Source organism: Zootoca vivipara, chromosome 15 (assembly GCF_965207765.1).
Source record: "Zootoca vivipara chromosome 15, rZooViv2.hap1.1, whole genome shotgun sequence".
In the NCBI taxonomy this organism is placed as follows: domain Eukaryota; kingdom Metazoa; phylum Chordata; class Lepidosauria; order Squamata; family Lacertidae; genus Zootoca; species Zootoca vivipara.
The window spans coordinates 4,733,939-4,749,092 of record NC_142598.1 but is presented as its reverse complement, the minus strand read 5'-3'; the positions used below and the strand labels follow the sequence as shown (position 1 = coordinate 4,749,092).

Here is a 15,154-nt window from a genome sequence, read left to right as displayed (position 1 = left end):
AAAATGTTACACAGGCATTTCGTTACACTTGGTTTCGCTATAAAGTGATGAAAGTTCCTAAATTATTGGTATAGGAACATAAGAGTGGTTTGTTAGAGCCATGCGGTCTGAGCTCAGACCTCTTTACATGCTTAGCTTCTCAGGTAGACTGAGGTACAACAATAGGCTTGATTACCCTCCTGTGTTTGGGGTTTGGAAGCAAATATCTATATGTCTGTATCTGGAACATGGCTTGTTGCTTCCATGGTCTGTAAATCAGCTGGCAGTATTTTGTGGGCTAGATTTGACTTGGGGGCTGTCAGTTGCTGACCATTGCCTTAAAGCCAGGGCAGGGACAGGGGGGGACCAAAGGACCCTGGAAAATGTGACAGGATCACTTGCAGGATCAGAGAAGGAGTGGTGGTGCATGTAGGTTTAGAGCAAGGGAAACAGCAAAGCAGACAATTGCTGCAGACATGGAGGGGGGCGGGGGGAGGAATACCTGGCATTCCACAGTCAAGGCCCTTGGGGCTGGAATCTGTGATTTACCTTCTTCCCCTCTGAACTGCCATGTAATTTTGAGTTCTCTTCCCTCCTCCACACCTTGCCTACTTCCAGCTTTTATGTCCTGTCCTTCAAGCTGTTCTTGGTCACTTGCAGGTAGGTAGCCGTGTTGGTCTGGATCGAAGTAAAATAAAAAAAATTCCTTCAGTAGCACCTTAAAGACCAACTAAGTTTTTATTTTGGTATGAGCTTTCGTGTGCATGCACGAAGATCTGAAGAAGTGTGCATGCACACGAAAGCTCATACCAAAATAAAAACTTAGTTGGTCTTTAAGGTGCTACTGAAGGAATTTTTTTTATTTTACTTGGTCACTTGCAGGCAGCCTGCTTATTGAACATAATTATTATTCAATTCACAAAGGTTCTGGGGACCTTCTATGATGGCAGCTATTTACTGAGCATTCATTCTGATTTCTTTGCAGGGAATCTATACAATTGTTCAAGTCCGCACCATACAATTAAAGCTCTATTAGACCACTTTAAGAGCCATGACTTCCTGCAAAGAATCCTGGGCACTGTAGTTCGTTAAGGGTGCTGAAACCCCTACTCACACCACAGAACTACAATTCCCAAAGTGGTTTAACAGCTCTGTGAGGGGACAAGGGATCTCCTAACAACTCTCAGAACCCTTAACAAACTACAGTTCCCAGTATTCTTTAGGACAGCGTTTCTCAACCGCTGTTCTGCGGCACACTAGTGTGCTGCGAGACGCTGGCTGGTGTGCCGCGATGTGCGGCGAGGAGAAGGGCGATTTGGGGAGAAGGGCAATCCCCAAAGCGAAGAAGACCTCAGGCCTGGCAGCTAGGCCTCTTCCCCACTCGCACCCCGCGCCGTCTCCTAGCAACCGGCCATCGGCGGCGCTGATTGGCCGGTGCGGCTCCCGCCGCCATTTTCAAGCGGCTTTTTTTTTTGCCGAGGCGGCCGGGCGGCCCTCCTCCCTCAGCCGCCGCCATTAACCATTCTCGTCCTGGGCTTAAGCAGAGGCGAGTCTGGTTTCACCCGGCATGGAGAGCGGCCCTCTGGCTGAGAAGCCCCCTCTGAGGAGGAAGGGGAGGCGGCGGCAGCAGCAGCAGCAGCAAGCGGCGAGGCCCGCCACCGCGGGGGGAGTGCCTGTGAGGCGCAGCGATGACGGCACGCTTCTATTCGAGACCCCCGGAGGGGCCCGGCAGGCCTCCTCCTCCTCCTCCTCAACCGCCTCCTCCTGCGGGCGGTAAGTGCCCCCTCCCACCCCTGCCCTGGGTCCTTAGGGTGAGGGGCGGGTGACGAATAAATTCATGGTAATAGGAATAATAGTAATCGACGAGGGGGGCAGGCGGTGTGAGGTGCTGGGTGTGTTGACCCCCTCCTCAATATTATTCGCTTCAAAAGGAGGGGGGCGTAAGAGCCTTCAGCCCCCTACCCGTCACAGGGACGATCTGATTGCATCGCCACCACCACAATCATTATTGATTACAGTACTATTGAACCCCAGGCCCAGTTTTCTCCCCGAAAAGGGGAGGGCGGCACAGAGTTGGTGTGCCTCGTGATTTTTTTCATGGAACAAGTGTGCCGTGGCCCAAAAAAGGTTGAGAAACTCTGCTTTAGGAGAAGCCATGGCTCTTAAAGTGGTATAAAAGGTAAAGGGACCCCTGACCCTTAGGTCCAGTCATGACCAACTCTGGGGTTGCAGCGCTCATCTCGCATTATTGGCTGAGGGAGCCGGCGTACAGCTTCCAGGTCATGTGGCCAGCATGACAAAGCTGCTTCTGGCGAACCAGAGCAGCACACAGAAACGTCGTTTACCTTCCCACTGTAGCGGTACCTATTTATCTACTTGCACTTTGACGTGCTTTCGAACTGCTAGGTTGGCAGGAGCTGGAACCGAGCAACGGGAGCTCACCCCATCACAGGGATTTGAGCCGCTGACCTTCTGATCGGCAATCCCTAGGCTCTGTGGTTTAACCCACAGTGCCACCCGCGTCCCCTTTAAAGTGGTATAATGGAGCGTAAAATGTATGTTGTGAATGTCACCATTAATGTTGCATCAAGCAATCGTTATCCCATATTTCCCAGTGTATTTTCCTGTTACTCTCATTATTTATTATTTTTAAGCCTGAGCACCAAATCCATCTTAACTGCATGGCCTGAATTTCCCAGAATGCAGCTGATTCCCACCTGCAAAATTATCAGCAGTCTGGAAATGCCCTGTTCTCACAGACACCCTCATCTTCTGCTTTCCACTTTATGGAGGAGCCAAAAACATGTACCAAGTTCTTCTCAGGAAAGGTGCAAAACAGTGTCTTTTGCATACATTAGGCATAGCTACCATATTTGGAGTGTGCAGGTGACAGAATCCAGGATCTGATTCTCAGTCCTGGCCTCTGCCCTAACTCCACCAGATGCACTGTGTCAAGGGTTGCCGTCATAGTATAATTAACTGGGTGATTCAGCCAGACGTTACAGACAAAATTCACATCCACATCATAAATTTAAAGCACATAGCTATCCCTGAAGAACTTATCCCCAACACCCTTAACAAACTACATTTCCCAAGATTCTTTGAAGGAAGCCATGTGCTTTATATGTACTTTAAGTGTACAGGATAGATGTAGCTGAGAGAGAATCTATAAAACCTCATCAGGGACCTTCTACATTTACAGGTTTTCAACTTCACCCCTATCCTCTTCCAGCCCACATTCTTGGGATAGTGAGGAGACCTTAAGTGCAGAGCTGCATTTGGCCCACATAATGGTAGCCTGAACACAACGTAGATAAGGTCTAGAAGTCTCTTTCTGGCTTTTCCAATAACAGGCTCAACTCCCTTGCAAATCTACCTGCAAGGGTCGAAAGCGAAGGTTGGAGAGTGCTTCTTTGAAGGGAGAGAATGGATGCCCAAATACTGTAGTTTTTCTCTCTGGGATTTGGTTCTGTTGTGGATTGCAATAGATTTCCTGGCCCAAAGAATTTGACCTGGGACCTAAACTCCTCTAGGGGGTATGTAGGTTCCCCCCATTCCTTGGCTGGTTTTTCAGGTCCCATCTTCCTCCGCCCAGTTTGCGCTTCAGAGAGTGTTGCTAGGCACCCCCATCCCCATGGAACTCCTTCCGCCAGCACCTGCTGGCAATGGGAATAATCAAACCCTCCTCCCCTAATCAGGCTCATTTCTCTCTCATCTCTATCAACAACACATCCTCTTCCCTCCCCCTTTAGTAATGCCCTCTCCTGCAGCCCCCTTCCATGAGGTGGGGGGGGACCCAGGAACCGTGGGAACCATTCCTGCTGTGTGTGGCATGCACACAGGATGGGGAGGGGGACAGGAATAGCTCATGCTTGGGCAGCAATTCCTAACAATAAGGCTGGAGCATGAAAAGAGGCATTTGCACTAGTCTGGGAAATCTGGGCATGAGGTGGGGGGAGGGGAACGCTTTAGCACAGGGAAGGGAAATGGATTTTCCCAACTGTGTGCAGTACTGTTTTTCCATTTTTATTTTTGAAGGGAAACCTTATAAGTGAGCATGTTCCCATCTTTCTTTTCCTTTCCCACCTGCTCTGGTGCTTTTTTTTTTTAAGAGTGGACATCATTTTGTATGTGTGGTTGGAAAGCTAGTAACAGAAGATTGCTTAAGCCAGACATGTCCAAAGTCCATTTTGGCCCACTGGTCGATTTAATATGTCCCCCGCGGCAGTATATGTCCTGGGGTAAAATCCCAAAAAAAACTCAAGAAATTTGAGGTAAACTTCAATCCTAAAGAAAGCTCAACAACTTTGGGCTTAAATCCTTTAAAAAGCTCAACTTTGATCCTAAAACAAGCTCAACAACTTTGGTTGGCCCTCACACATATTCATCAAATCTGGCCCTCTTTGAAAAAAAGTTTGGGCCTCCCTGGCTTAAGCAGGAGGAAGGAAAGTAGTGAGAATGGTCATTCGGAAGCCCAATGTACACAAGGCAAGAAATCTCTCCAAATATACAATGCACAACTATAATCACAAATATTATCTTCTGGCGTGATATTTTCTTAATACAAGAAGGGTGTTGGCTTCCTGTGCCTTTGAACAGAGTATTTTTTTTCCTTCTCAAGGTCAGTTTATACTGAGCCTTCCTGGGGAGAAGGTCGTATGAGGAACATCGGAAACTGCTTTAGACTGAGTCAGACCTCGGGTCCATATCGCTCAGTATTGTTTTGCAGTGACTGGCATCAGGTTTCCAGGATCTCAAATAGGTCTTTCCCAGACCTGCCTGGAGATGCCAGGAATTGAATCTGTGTTCCAGCATTGAACTACGGAGTCTCTCAAAAATGAAATCTGTTATATATGCTACGACTTTATATATCCATCAAGCCCAGTATTGATTGCTTCCTCTGACTGGAAGCAGCTCACCAGGTCTCAGGCAGAAAGTGGTCTTTCCTATCATCTGAATAATTTTAACTAGAGATTAAAGTTGGGAGCAGTGTGCTCTGCCACTGAATTATGGCTCTTCCCTATTAATTAATTAAATTTATATATCACATTTCATCCAAATTTATATACCACACTTTATCCAAAGATCACAGGGCAGTTTACAACATAAAACCACAAAATGCTAACAACAGCAACAACAACAACAGCAACAACAACAACATACCCCCACTCCACAAATATTTAAAAGGCCAAAGACTGGTTGAAGAATGTTTTCCCTATGCAGCCTTTCCCCTTCATGGATCAATGCCTTGTCGTGGCGAAGGGGCTTGAATAACTCAGAGAAGCTATGAGCTATGCCATGCAGGGCCACCCAAGATGGACAGGTCATAGTGGAGAGTTTTGACTAAACGTGATCCACCTGGAGAAGGAACTGGCAAGCCACTCCAGTATCCCTGCCAAGAAAACTCCATGGACAAAGACAACAGGCATATAAAAGTTATGACGCTGGAAGATGAGCCCCTCAGGTCGGAAGGCGTCCAACATGCTACTGAGGAAGAGCGGAGGACAAGTACAAGTAGATTCAGAGCTGATGAAGCGGCTGGGCCAAAGCCGAAAGGACGCTCAGTTGCGGATATGCCTGGAAGCGAAAGGAAAGTCCGATGCTGTAAAGAAAAATATTGCATAGGAACCTGGAATGTAAGAACCATGAGTGGAGGTAAGCTGGATGTGGTCAAAAATGAGATGACAAGAATAAATATCGACATCCTGGGCATCAGTGAACTAAAATGGAAGGGAATGGGCGAATTCAGTTCGGATGACTATCATATCTACTACTGTGGGCAAGAATCCTGTAGCAGAAATGGAGTGGCCCTCATAGTCAACAAAAGAGTGGCAAAAGCTGTAATGGGATGCAATCTCAAAAATGACAGAATGATCTCGATACGAATCCAAGGCAGACCTTTTAACATCACAGTAATCCAAGTTTATGCACCAACTACCGGTGCTGAAGAAAGTGAAATTGACCAATTCTATGAAGACCTACAACACCTTCTAGAAATGACACCAAAGAAGGATGTTCTTCTCATTACAGGGGACTGGAATGCTAAAGTAGGGAATCAAGAGATAAAAGGAACAACTGGCAAGTTTGGCCTTGGAGTTCAAAATGAAGCAGGGCAAAGGCTAATAGAGTTCTGTCAAGAGAACAAGCTGGTCATCACAAACACTCTATTCCAACAACACAAGAGACGACTCTACACATGGATATCACCAAATGGACAGCATCAAAATCAGATTGATTATATTCTCTGCAGCCAAAGATGGAGAAGCTCTATACAGTCAGCAAAAACAAGACCTGGAGCCGACTGTAACTCAGATCATCAGCTTCTTATAGCAAAATTCCAGCTTAAACTGAAGAAAGTAGGAAAAACCACTGGGCCAGTAAGATACAATCTGAATCAAATCCCTTATGAATACACAGTGGAAGTGAGGAACAGGTTTAAGGATTTAGATTTGGTGGACAGAGTGCCTGAAGAACTATGGATGGAGGCTCGTAACATTATACAGGAGGCAGCAATGAAAACCATCCCAAGGAAAAGGAAATGCAAGAAAGCAAAATGGCTGTCCAACGAGGCCTTACAAATAGCGGAGGAGAGGAGGCAAGCAAAATGCAAGGGAGATAGGGAAAGATACAGGAAACTGAATGCAGATTTCCAAAAAACAGCAAGGAGAGACAAGAGGGTCTTCTTAAATGAGCAATGCAAAGAAATAGAGGAAAATAATAGAATGGGGAAAACCAGAGATCTGTTCAAGAAAATTGGAGATATGAAAGGAACATTTCGTACAAAGATTACCATAATCAAGGACAAAAGTGGTAAGGACCTAACAGAAGCAGAAGACATCAAGAAGAGGTGGCAAGAATACACAGAGGAATTATACCAGAAAGATATGGAGGTCTCGTACACCTCAGGTAGTGTGGTTGCTGACCTTGAGCCAGACATCTTGGAGAGTGAAGTCAAATGGGCCTTAGAAAGCATTGCTAATAACAAGGCCAGTGGAAGTGATGATATTCCAGCTGAACTGTTTAAAATTTTAAAAGATGATGCTGTTAAGGTGCTACACCCAATATGCCAGCAAGTTTGGAAAACTCAGCAATGGCCAGAGGATTGGAGAAGATCAGTCTACATCCCAATTCCAAAGAAGGGCAGTGCCAAAGAATGCTGCAACTACCGCACAATTGCGCTCATTTCACACGCTAGCAAGGTTATGCTTAAAATTCTACAAGGCAGGCTTAGGCAGTATGTGGACCGAGAAGTCCCAGAAGTGCAAGCTGGATTTCGAAAGGGCAGAGGAACCAGAGACCAAATAGCAAACATGCGCTGGATTATGGAGAAAGCTAGAGAGTTCCAGAAAAACGTCTACTTCTGCTTCATTGACTATGCAAAAGCCTTTGACTGTGTCGACCACAGCAAACTATGGCAAGTTCTTAAAGAAATGGGAGTGCCTGATCACCTCATCTGTCTCCTGAGAAATCCCTATGTGGGACAAGAAGCTACAGTTAGAACTGGATATGGAACAACTGATTGGTTCAAAATTGGGAAAGGAGTACGACAAGGTTGTATATTGTCTCCCTGCTTATTTAACTTATATGCAGAATTCATCATGTGAAAGGCTGGACTAGATGAATCCCAAGCCGGAATTAAGATTGCTGGAAGAAATATCAACAACCTCAGATATGCAGATGACACAACCTTGATGGCAGAAAGCGAGGAGGAATTAAAGAACCTTTTAATGAGGGTGAAAGAGGAGAGCGCAAAATATGGTCTGAAGCTCAACATCAAAAAAACCAAGATCATGGCCACTGGTCCCATCACCTCCTGGCAAATAGAAGGGGAAGAAATGGAGGCAGTGAGAGATTTTACTTTCTTGGGCTCCTTGATCACTGCAGATGGTGACAGCAGTCACGAAATTAAAAGACGCCTGCTTCTTGGGAGAAAAGCAATGACAAACCTAGACAGCATCTTAAAAAGCAGAGACATCACCTTGCCGACAAAGGTCCGTATAGTTAAAGCTATGGTTTTCCCAGTAGTGATGTATGGAAGTGAGAGTTGGACCATAAAGAAGGCTGATCACCGAAGAATTGATGCTTTTGAATTATGGTGCTGGAGGAGACTCTTGAGAGTCCCATGGACTGCAAGAAGATCAAACCTATCCATTCTTAAGGAAATCAGCCCTGAGTGCTCCCTGGAAGGACAGATCGTGAAGCTGAGGCTCCAATAGAATCCTTGGAAAAGACCCTGATGTTGGGAAAAATTGAGGGCACTAGGAGAAGGGGACGACAGAGGACAAGATGGTTGGACAGTGTTCTCGAAGCTACGAACATGAGTTTGACCAAACTGCGGGAGGCAGTGCAAGACAGGAGTGCCTGGCGTGCTCTGGTCCATGGGGTCACGTAGAGTCGGACACGACTAAACGACTAAACAACAACAACAATGCAGCCTTTAGGCATAGCTGCCAAGTTTTCCCTTTTCTCGCGAGGAAGCCTATTCAGCATAAGGGAAAATCCCTTTAAAAAAGGGATAACTTGGCAGCGATGCTTTAGGTGTCTCCCACAGGGCAAGGAACCTGCTGACTATTTCTGATTATAGCTAGGCAGTGCAACAATATTCTATTAGATGGCCAACCACGCCTTCCCCACCCCCCAGGCCACCACCAAGTCATTTTGTAAAAATTAAAGGAATCTGGGGATTCACATGGGCTGGAAGGTTGTACCCAAACTGAAGAACTACATGACTCATATTGGTCAATCAATTCAATCTAGAAGGCTCTTGTTCACAGGCACTATCTGGTACCCAATAAATCAGTACTCTTTAAGTATTAGCTCAATAAAGTATTATTACATGACAATGTGATGTGCAATGTTTAAATTAAGCATACTCATCAATAGGTTAATGAAATGAGCAAGCTGCTAGGCCTCCCTTTTGAATTGTCATAGATCAAGCTTCACAATGACACACTTTGTGAAAATATAATGGGAACCTGTGGCCCTTGATGTTGCCAGAGTGAGACACCATCTCCCATCAGCCTAAGACAGGTAATAATCAGAGGTGGTGGGAGTGATAGTTCACCAACATCTGGGGGGCCACCAGTTCCACATCCCTGTACAACACAAGACCATATTTGGTATAAATCATGTGTGCTGTGTTTCTTTTACAGTTCACTGACTCATGTTTTTACAGTGTTTTGTAGTGCTGTGGTTGACTATATTTACAGGCCTTTGCTTTTGGGGGGTCTTTTGTTTAGAGTTCAATGTTTCTCCTGTACTGTAGCACTCTCAAGGAAAAGAAGCAACAGCCTCACCAGAGAAGAGTGGCAGCTTGGGCATAATCAGAGCAAACTTTCAGAGGTGGATCTTGGGCTCACTGTGCCTTGTATGTAAGATGTGGTCCAAAGCTCAGGAAAGCAACCGCAGAACAGTGGTATTTTTAGGCCACACTAAATGGTCTTACAGGGCAGTCACACATTGGCCAATAAAGTACAGTATATTATTTTGCTAACTTCAAAATGTGGTGAGTCAGCCCTGCCGCGTGTTGGGGGCTCAGGCAGCTGTCCTTTCCTGACAGCCCCACTTTCTCAAAACCCACTGGGTCATAAAGAGTAAAGATGGAGGGTGGGGGGGAGGTTGGAGAAAGAGACTTTCTTCCGTTCTGCGACCTTTGAAGGAGGCAAGAGATGCATAGCTGTCAACTTTTGGATTTGAAAATAAGGGATCAGCAGCCTCACCTGTCCCGGGGACAGTATACGGTATATCTAACAATCCAGGATAGCAGCAGGAATAAGGGAGTTTCCTGCAAAAAAAAAGGGTGGGTTGACAGCTATGAAGAGATGTACCTCGGTGCTCCTGTGAGCTGGACTCCTGGAAGCTACATCCTGGGCTCTGCTGTGCAAGAGCTGCCCCATCCCATCTCTGCTAGATGCCAAAGTAAGTCTGGCGCCATCCTGTCTTTTAAGAGGAGCTTGATCAGGTGGGTCGCTCGGTGCGAAGGGTGCGCTGGTGGGAAAGAACTGGATTCTGGAGGGGGGGTAGCCTGCCCACCTGTCAAGGCGTCTTTCTCGCCTCTCCTCCTCCAGCCGGATCTGCCCCGGGCCCCTTCCAGCACCTCACACCCCGCCTTCTCCGGCTCCGCTGCCAAGGACCCCCCCCTTTCCTGGCCTCCTGCAGGTGCCGCCCTCCTCCTCGCTGGGGAGAGTCCAAAGGTGCGGCTGGCAGGATGCAAACCGCTCCCGAGGAACGGGCCCCGGAGCCTCCTGGGCCTGCCTGGCACGAGAGGGGCTTGTTGTGACACACACGCGCCCGCTGGATCCTGGCGCAGGTAAAAGACCTCTCTCAGCTCCTCCTGACTCTGGACTTTGTTACTGGAGCCAGATTCTCACCACCCAAAGGCTGAGGGGCAGATTTGGAGGAGCGCCCCATAGCAGGCAAGGAGGCATCAAAGAAGGGGGCGGATGGCTGAGACCCCCAGCTGGGGAAGGTCTTCCCCAGCCCCAGCCCCGCCCTCGCCCAACTGCTCGGAGTCCCTCCTGCCTGCAGGCTGCACCGCCGCCCCTCCTGCCCGGATCCCTCCTGCTCAAGGAAGGAGGGGAGCGCCACGCTGCCCGCCCGCCCGCCTCGGGAGCGCTTTCCTCTTCTGCTCCGGGAGCAGCGAAGGGGTTAAGGCGTCCCGCCCGTCTCGGGAGAGGCCGGCTCTGCTTCTCTGGCTCCAGGAGGCAGAGCAGGAACTTTCACGCCGATTAGCGCGGCGGTGGGTTTGCCCGGTGGGGCGACGTTCAGCTTCTTCTCTTTCCCTCCGCGGAGTGACAAAATCCAGGATCCCGCGGGGGGGGGGTGGGGAGGCGGGGGGCAGCGATGCACCTCTTCCCTTCGCGGCGACCGGCTCCCCTCCGGAGAAACATCACCACGGAGAAAGTTTCGTGCGCGCCGGCGAGTGGAGGCGCCCGCGGGATCTGAGCCGCTGCGTTGGTCGGGAACCGGGAGCAGCGCGGGCGAGGGGCGGTGAGTGGCCTCCTCTGCGCCTTGCCTTTCCCCTCTCTTAAGGCCGGAGACTCCGCAGCCCTTGTAATGATCTTGCTGGCCCTCTTCCTTAGCCCCGGTGCTTCCTTCTGTGAATCCCAGGAACAGATTGCCACCCCACCAACCTCCACCGCAGTCCTAGGTTGCAACATTCGTCCTCTCCAGTCCTGTTATTTATTTTTCCTCTAAAGCTTGGGGGGGGGGGGGACACACACACTTTGCGCCGCTTCTGCTTCTCTTCGCGCTTTGACTCTGCGCGCGTTTACTCAAAAGACGTTCCGCGGGCGCTTCAGTAGGACTCGCTCCCGGGAAAGCGCGCGTTGGAGTTGCAGCTTTTGCCTGAGATGATGCAGCCGTTTCTGGGGTGAGGGCCAGGCAGCAAATAACTAAGAAGAAACTGGGAAGGAGGGAAGCTTCTGTCCTTTTCAAAACAAAACTGTTGCAGATCTGGCCGGGAGGAGCGGACCTGAGGGGGTCTTTTGTGCTCTCGGAGTTCTGGCGTGTCAAAGGAGAGATGTGGCCAAACATGCAAAGCATGGACCCTCGATTTATGGGGGTGAGCTGTGCGCGTTAAGGGAGTCAAGCCCCTCTGGCACCTGGGGCTATTTGGGACTCCATGTCCCAGCATGCCCTGCTTCGGTTAGCTGCACCTGGCTCAGGTATGGAAGCGACAGGTTGCAGCACGTCGGCGGAACTAGGGACAGGGCAGGGCGGAGCAGCAGCGCACATAGGGCAGGGAGAGCCGAAGGGACGGGACTGGCAGGCAGATCAAAGCGCCCAGCCCGAGCCCTGGCACGGAGTGTGAGCTGCGTGTGCTGGCGCTGCAGAGGGTGGGAGCGGAGGGGCTGGCGGGGCGCGCGGAGGGGGTGCTCCTGGCATTGTCCCCTGGCACCTGTTCTGTGGCATGGGGAAGATTATAGCCCGGCTGGGGCTCGGGGAGGGATTGCTGCCGTTCCTGCCCCCTTGTGCTGAGAGTGATGGCGTCAGGAGGCCGCTGCAACACCGAGCCTGTGTCCAGAATGGCAGCTCAAGCGTCGGTGCCCTCTCCAGAATGAAGGGGGCCGTCCCAAGGCGAAGTGCTCCGGGCGGGGCGCCGGCAGGGGGCGCCATTTCCCGGGGTCCAGGAGGAGTCCAATGAGGTAGAGTTTGGGCGGGGGGGGGTGCGGTGGGCTGGGAGCCAGCACCCATTGGGGGACTCCCAGCCTGCGTCCCCCAACTTCAAAGTGCCGCTGGCCTGAAGGAAGGAGGCGAGAGCAAGAATGGAGGCGAGGGGGGAGCGTGCAGCCTGAAGCGGGTAGAGGGAGAGCAAGCCTTTGAAGTGCCCAGGAGCCGCGGCCGCCACTCGGGTTACAGCGCCTTGGCCGGGCGCCGGGTGGGCCGGGCGAGGCAGGCGCCTTTGATCTCGCGCCCTCGGACGCAGCGCCCTCTAGGCCTCTCCCCACCAACCGCTTCCCTGCCGCCAAGCACCCAGGGGGGCGCGTGTATCCCTCCCCTGCTGCTCCCCTCGCCAGGTGCCCCAGAGCCCTGCAGAAGAAGGGCGCAGCTCCAGGTGTCTCTCTCTTCCCGCCACTACAGGTGTCCCGAGGACTCCCTCAGCCATGGCGCCCTGGGCACCCCCGCTCCTGCTGCTGGCGCTGCTGCTCCGCTGCTGCCTGGGCCAGAGCAGCCTCGCCGGCGCTCCCCGGGTCTACCTAACCTACAAAGGTAAGAGGAAGAAGAGGGCGGCGGCGGCTCAGCGGGACTCAGGCGAGGCCCAGGGCTGTGGGGGGAGGAGGAGGACAAGGCCACGTGGGCGTCGCCTTCCAGGTGGGCACAGAAGAGAAGCAGGAGGTGTGGCACCACTGGGCAGTGCCGCCGGTGCCGGGCTATTTTGCCCCCCTGGGCAAGACTAAGTACTTGCACCCGGCATCCCGCCCCCCAAATTGCTAACTTCACTCTTCAGAAACAAGTGTCTTGTAGACATGATACGATTCTTCAAAATATAAAAGTAAAACATGATCAGGAATTTATAAGATGTAACAAAAACTAATCTGTATAAAATTGTGCCCCTCAGACTCTGCGCCTGAGGCAGCTGCCTAGTTGGTCTAATGATAGTGCCGGCTCTGGTACTGGGGCAACTCTGGGAAGGGGTGCTGCTTAGAACAGAACTGTTATGGAGGGTGTGTGATTTTAATTGTGTGGTATCCAGTGTTAGTCCTGCTCAGAGTAGATCTGCTTAAATTGATGGACATGACTAACTTGGGTCCATTAATTTCAATGGGTCTACTTTGAGTAAAACTTAGTTTGCTACAACCCATTGTATTTATTTTTTATTTTATTGATATCCTGTCTCAAGGTTCAAGGCAATGCATTGCACACAGTTCTGTTTCCCCTTCTTTTTATCCTCTCAACAACCCTGTGTGGTAGGGTTAGGTAAAGAGGTAATGACAGTGAACTTCACAGCTGAGCAGAGATTTTAATCAATCTCTCCTTAGTCCTAGTCCAACACTAACCATTACACAACACTGTCTTTCCATACTGAAATGTGTGTGTGTTTGCTTCTGTCAGCCAACCTAAATATGGGGTTCTCATGGCAGCAGGCAGCACCAAAAGATCAGGATAATTAGGGCTGTCAGCTGGTGAAAGTAACTGGTAAGATTTTTAATCAATTGAGTAACTGGCTATATCTGCATTGGTTTGCATATGAATAAAACTACAGTAGTCTCCATCCAAATCAAATCAAAACTACAGTTCTGAGGCAGGAGTGTAGCATTCTTAGATAGTGGGTGCATGTGGGTGTCCCACAGAAGGTGCCCACCCCAGAAGAGGCATTCCCTCCTTGGGAGAAAGTTGCAAGGGGGTGATGCCTCTTTCTCCTCTTAATGTGCTTGCTGTCTGTGAATTCAAAAACATGTGCATGGGTAAAAGCTAGTGAATTATTTTAAATCTGCCCAGTTATATCTACAAGATTTTGAATTGCTCTCCCTGACTGGCTAAACATTTCAGCCCTACTACTAATAATACTGCAGTGCATTATTGCTGTGCAGGAGCCTGCTGGAAGGGGTGTTTGGGGAGAGAGATCTTTCACTCCTTGCATTTGCACTTGAGTTCATCTTGAGGATCTTCATAACAGCACACGTGGCTTTCTCTATAATGCTCCCTTGTTATGTTTGTACTCCAAGCTCCTTGGAATTGTTTGGAGTCCTAGCCATTCATTGAGGAGGAGGAGGAGATTGTGTATTGATCAGTCAGAGGGCAGGTTGTATGTGAGTAAGCAGTGACATGAAAGGAAAGAAGAAAAACAGGGGCAGATTCACAGGTGTTTGTGGCAGTGGTAGGCAAGGGCTTTGGGCTGTGTGCGTAAAATGTAGGCAATCATTTCACAACTCTAGCATGACACAGGGCCACTTGGGCTAGAGAGATATACAATTGGCTCTAAAGCAGGCATCCCCAAACTTCGGCCCTCCAGATGTTTTGGACTACAATTCCCATCTTCCCCAACCACTGGTCCTGTTAGCTAGGGATCATGGGAGTTGTAGGCCAAAACATCTGGAGGGCCGCAGTTTGGGGATGCCTGCTCTAAAGCTTCCTGCATGATGTTGGACCAGTCACTATCTTGATCCTAGTGACTGTGAGGATATAATGGGATAGTCCCCATGTGTGCTGCCGTGAGCTACTCAAACAAAGGTGGACTGTAAATGTTGATATCTGCCCATCTGCAAGTGGAGGAGAAATGAAGATGCCCTTTTTGCATGCGGATGAGGCCCGGAAAGAACAACGCCACATTTCTCACCTTGAAAGTTGGTTGACACAAGGAAGCATGGATGTTCCTTTATGAGAACCACATAACCCACAGTAAGGTGTTCTAGAATAGGCATGTCCAACAGGTAGATCGTGATCTACTGGTAGATCGTGGGGTGTACCTGGTAGATCCTGGTAGATCTTTGGCCCCTCTGTGATCTCCCCCTCCCCCCCAGGGGAAAACAACTGTGGCTCAACAACTTTGCCTTTTCCAAAAAAAGCTCAACAACTTCGGTCCATCCAATGACAATGGATAGATCTCTGCCAGTTTTTCTATATACTGCGAGTAGATCGCAGTCTATGGGGAGTTGGATGTTCCTGTTCTAGAAAATAGGTACCCTTTTCTACCTATGTTGATGGATGTACAGTGGGTCCCTCCACAGGGCAA

General features: G+C 49.6%; 1 protein-coding gene and 1 long non-coding RNA gene across 4 annotated transcripts in view; one reads left to right on the top strand and one right to left on the bottom strand.

Moving 5' to 3' along the window:
- LOC148683345 (uncharacterized) overlaps positions 1–10,038 on the bottom strand; it is a 32,139-nt gene extending 22,101 nt beyond the window's left edge. The window contains exon 1 of the long non-coding RNA XR_015947172.1: positions 9,807–10,038. This is a non-coding gene — a long non-coding RNA (uncharacterized LOC148683345). The remainder of the gene's footprint in view (positions 1–9,806) is intronic.
- Positions 10,039–10,133: 95 nt separating this feature from the next.
- Positions 10,134–15,154, top strand: part of LOC118097497 (semaphorin-3F) — a 32,578-nt gene continuing 27,557 nt past the window's right edge. Inside the window, exons 1-2 of one of the 3 annotated variants that reach the window (XM_035140371.3) lie at positions 10,134–10,288; positions 12,562–12,690. In XM_035140371.3, the coding sequence (XP_034996262.1) occupies positions 12,585–12,690 (106 nt within the window). In that variant the 5' untranslated portion in view covers positions 10,134–10,288; positions 12,562–12,584. Of the gene's footprint in view, positions 10,969–11,715; positions 12,126–12,561; positions 12,691–15,154 lie in introns of those variants that run through there. The other 2 variants (XM_035140369.3, XM_035140370.3) reach the window with 2 other exon arrangements.